Source organism: Pangasianodon hypophthalmus, chromosome 9 (genome assembly GCF_027358585.1).
Source record: "Pangasianodon hypophthalmus isolate fPanHyp1 chromosome 9, fPanHyp1.pri, whole genome shotgun sequence".
Classification (NCBI taxonomy): Eukaryota; Metazoa; Chordata; class Actinopteri; order Siluriformes; family Pangasiidae; genus Pangasianodon; species Pangasianodon hypophthalmus.
In genome coordinates this window covers 13,717,819-13,719,590 of record NC_069718.1, presented here as the reverse complement: position 1 = coordinate 13,719,590, position 1,772 = coordinate 13,717,819, and the positions used below count along the sequence as shown (strand labels likewise).

The following is a 1,772-nucleotide window of genomic DNA, read 5'->3' as shown; positions in this document are numbered from 1 at the left end:
TGATAATGTAAAAGACTTTTAAGCCACATACTTCCGCTCACACCCAGTGTCACACTCTTAAGGATTTCAGCATCCTGTCATCACAGCGCAATGTAGCAATGCAATAAAACAGGTCTATTTACTCCCTTATCTCGTATAGTATGACGCCACATTGTTCATGAATGAGTAAGGGACTTTCCATGGTCTTTAGAAATAGCTGAGGTTCTTTACATCATGAGGTCCTTAAATTTGAAATTGTAAGCTTTTAATACTATTGTAATGTAAATATTTATTTTATATATTACTCTGAATACTGAATACTCTGAAATCTGATATATTAAAAAAAAAAAAAAAAAAAAAAAAAAAAAAAAAAAAAAAAAAACAGATATGAGCATGTTTGACAGAATGACACACAGCCAAAAGAACTGCTGTATTTTTATGAAAATTTATTTAAATTAACATTAATAACAGGACATGTAAATAACTTAAAGACAGACAAACATCTTTTATGCATACTACATTCCTTGTAGCAAATAAATAGGCAAATTTACAAGTGAAATCCAGGGAGCATTAGGATCCCTCGTATTGACGAACTTGACTTTGAAAGTTTGAGAATTCAGTCTTGAGTGTCTGTTTGGCCTGCTGAAATTATTTCAGAGTTTCTGAAGAGCTCCAGCTTAGATATTGCACCTCTCTTCTGGCGTCTCTTCTTCTCAGACATGGTGCAAATATCTCCGCTTTGGTCCAAGCTTTCTTCTCCATCTATCTTTCTACATCTCCTTAAAAGGAAAAAAAAAAAAAAGGAAAATGAATTCATGACCACAATGAGAGGGTTTATTGGATATTTGGCTATTGATTTTTTAAAAGGATTATTGAAGAAATGAAAAGACAGATATTAAAATATTAAATGAGGTGGCAGATTATAGCCTAGAAAAGTACATGAACGTAACTATCATTACCCAAAGCCCCAGAGAACTGCTGTTTTATATATATATATATATATATATGTATATATATATATATATATATATATATATATATATATATATATATATATATATATAAAGAGAGAGAGAGAGAGAGAGAGAGAGAGGAGAACTGTGGTATTTTGAATAAGATATAATGGTATCTGTATTACAGCTGTACTATATAGGATCAGGGTCTCTCAGGGTGTCTCCATGTGTTAAAGCCAGACTCACCGGAGTGTGTGTGTGTGTGCTGAATGTGTGTATCACGGCGCCCGGGCCATGCGTAAAGACTCCTCCTGTCCCGAAGTGGAGCTTTCGGCGTCCTGTCTCGTTTTAAAGTCCTGGATGGCTCTCCTGTTCTGGAAATCAATCAGCGCCATGGTGATCACCGCGTTCCAGCAGTTATCCTCGCCTGAGCACCGGAAGTCGATCTCCTTATTGTCCGTGGTGACGATGGTGAAGTAGACGAACTTGCCGGTGCGCTCCACGCAGTCCACTTTCTTAATGCACTGCAGCTTGAGCTCTTTGCTTCTGCTTTTCTTCTGCGTGTCGGCGTAAATGTTCAGGCTGTCCGTGGTGAGGACGCACGTCTTCCTCTTCCAGAACTGGAGCAGGTTGTCGCTCCTCTTCTCCAGCTCGCCCTCCTTCAGCACCTTGGAGCTCTCTGCCGGAGTCATTTTCATGTTTTGAGGAGGAAAGGCGCAAAGCGGGGTTTGTATCCTGAAAGCTGTTAAGATGGAGGTGAAAATGAAAGGCTCCTGTCTTTGTTGTGTCTCAGAGCTTCTTCTTCGCCTTGCTGTGGCTGGGACTGAGAATGAATGGGAC

General features: G+C 38.9%; 1 protein-coding gene across 1 annotated transcript; it reads right to left on the bottom strand.

Annotated features, from left to right (window-relative positions):
• Positions 1-405: 405 nt before the first annotated feature.
• Positions 406-1,772, bottom strand: phlda2 (pleckstrin homology-like domain, family A, member 2). Its single transcript, XM_026919520.3, has 2 exons — positions 1,179-1,772; positions 406-758 (listed from the first exon to the last, which is right to left on the bottom strand). Exon 1 carries the CDS (start codon positions 1,628-1,630, stop codon positions 1,211-1,213), a length of 420 nt encoding a protein of 139 aa, XP_026775321.1. The 5' UTR covers positions 1,631-1,772; the 3' UTR covers positions 406-758; positions 1,179-1,210.

What these genes read in the sequence shown, in the direction of transcription:
- phlda2 (XM_026919520.3), bottom strand. Translation starts at nt 1,630, where the DNA reads ATGAAAATGACTCCGGCAGAGAGCTCCAAGGTGCTGAAGGAGGGCGAG.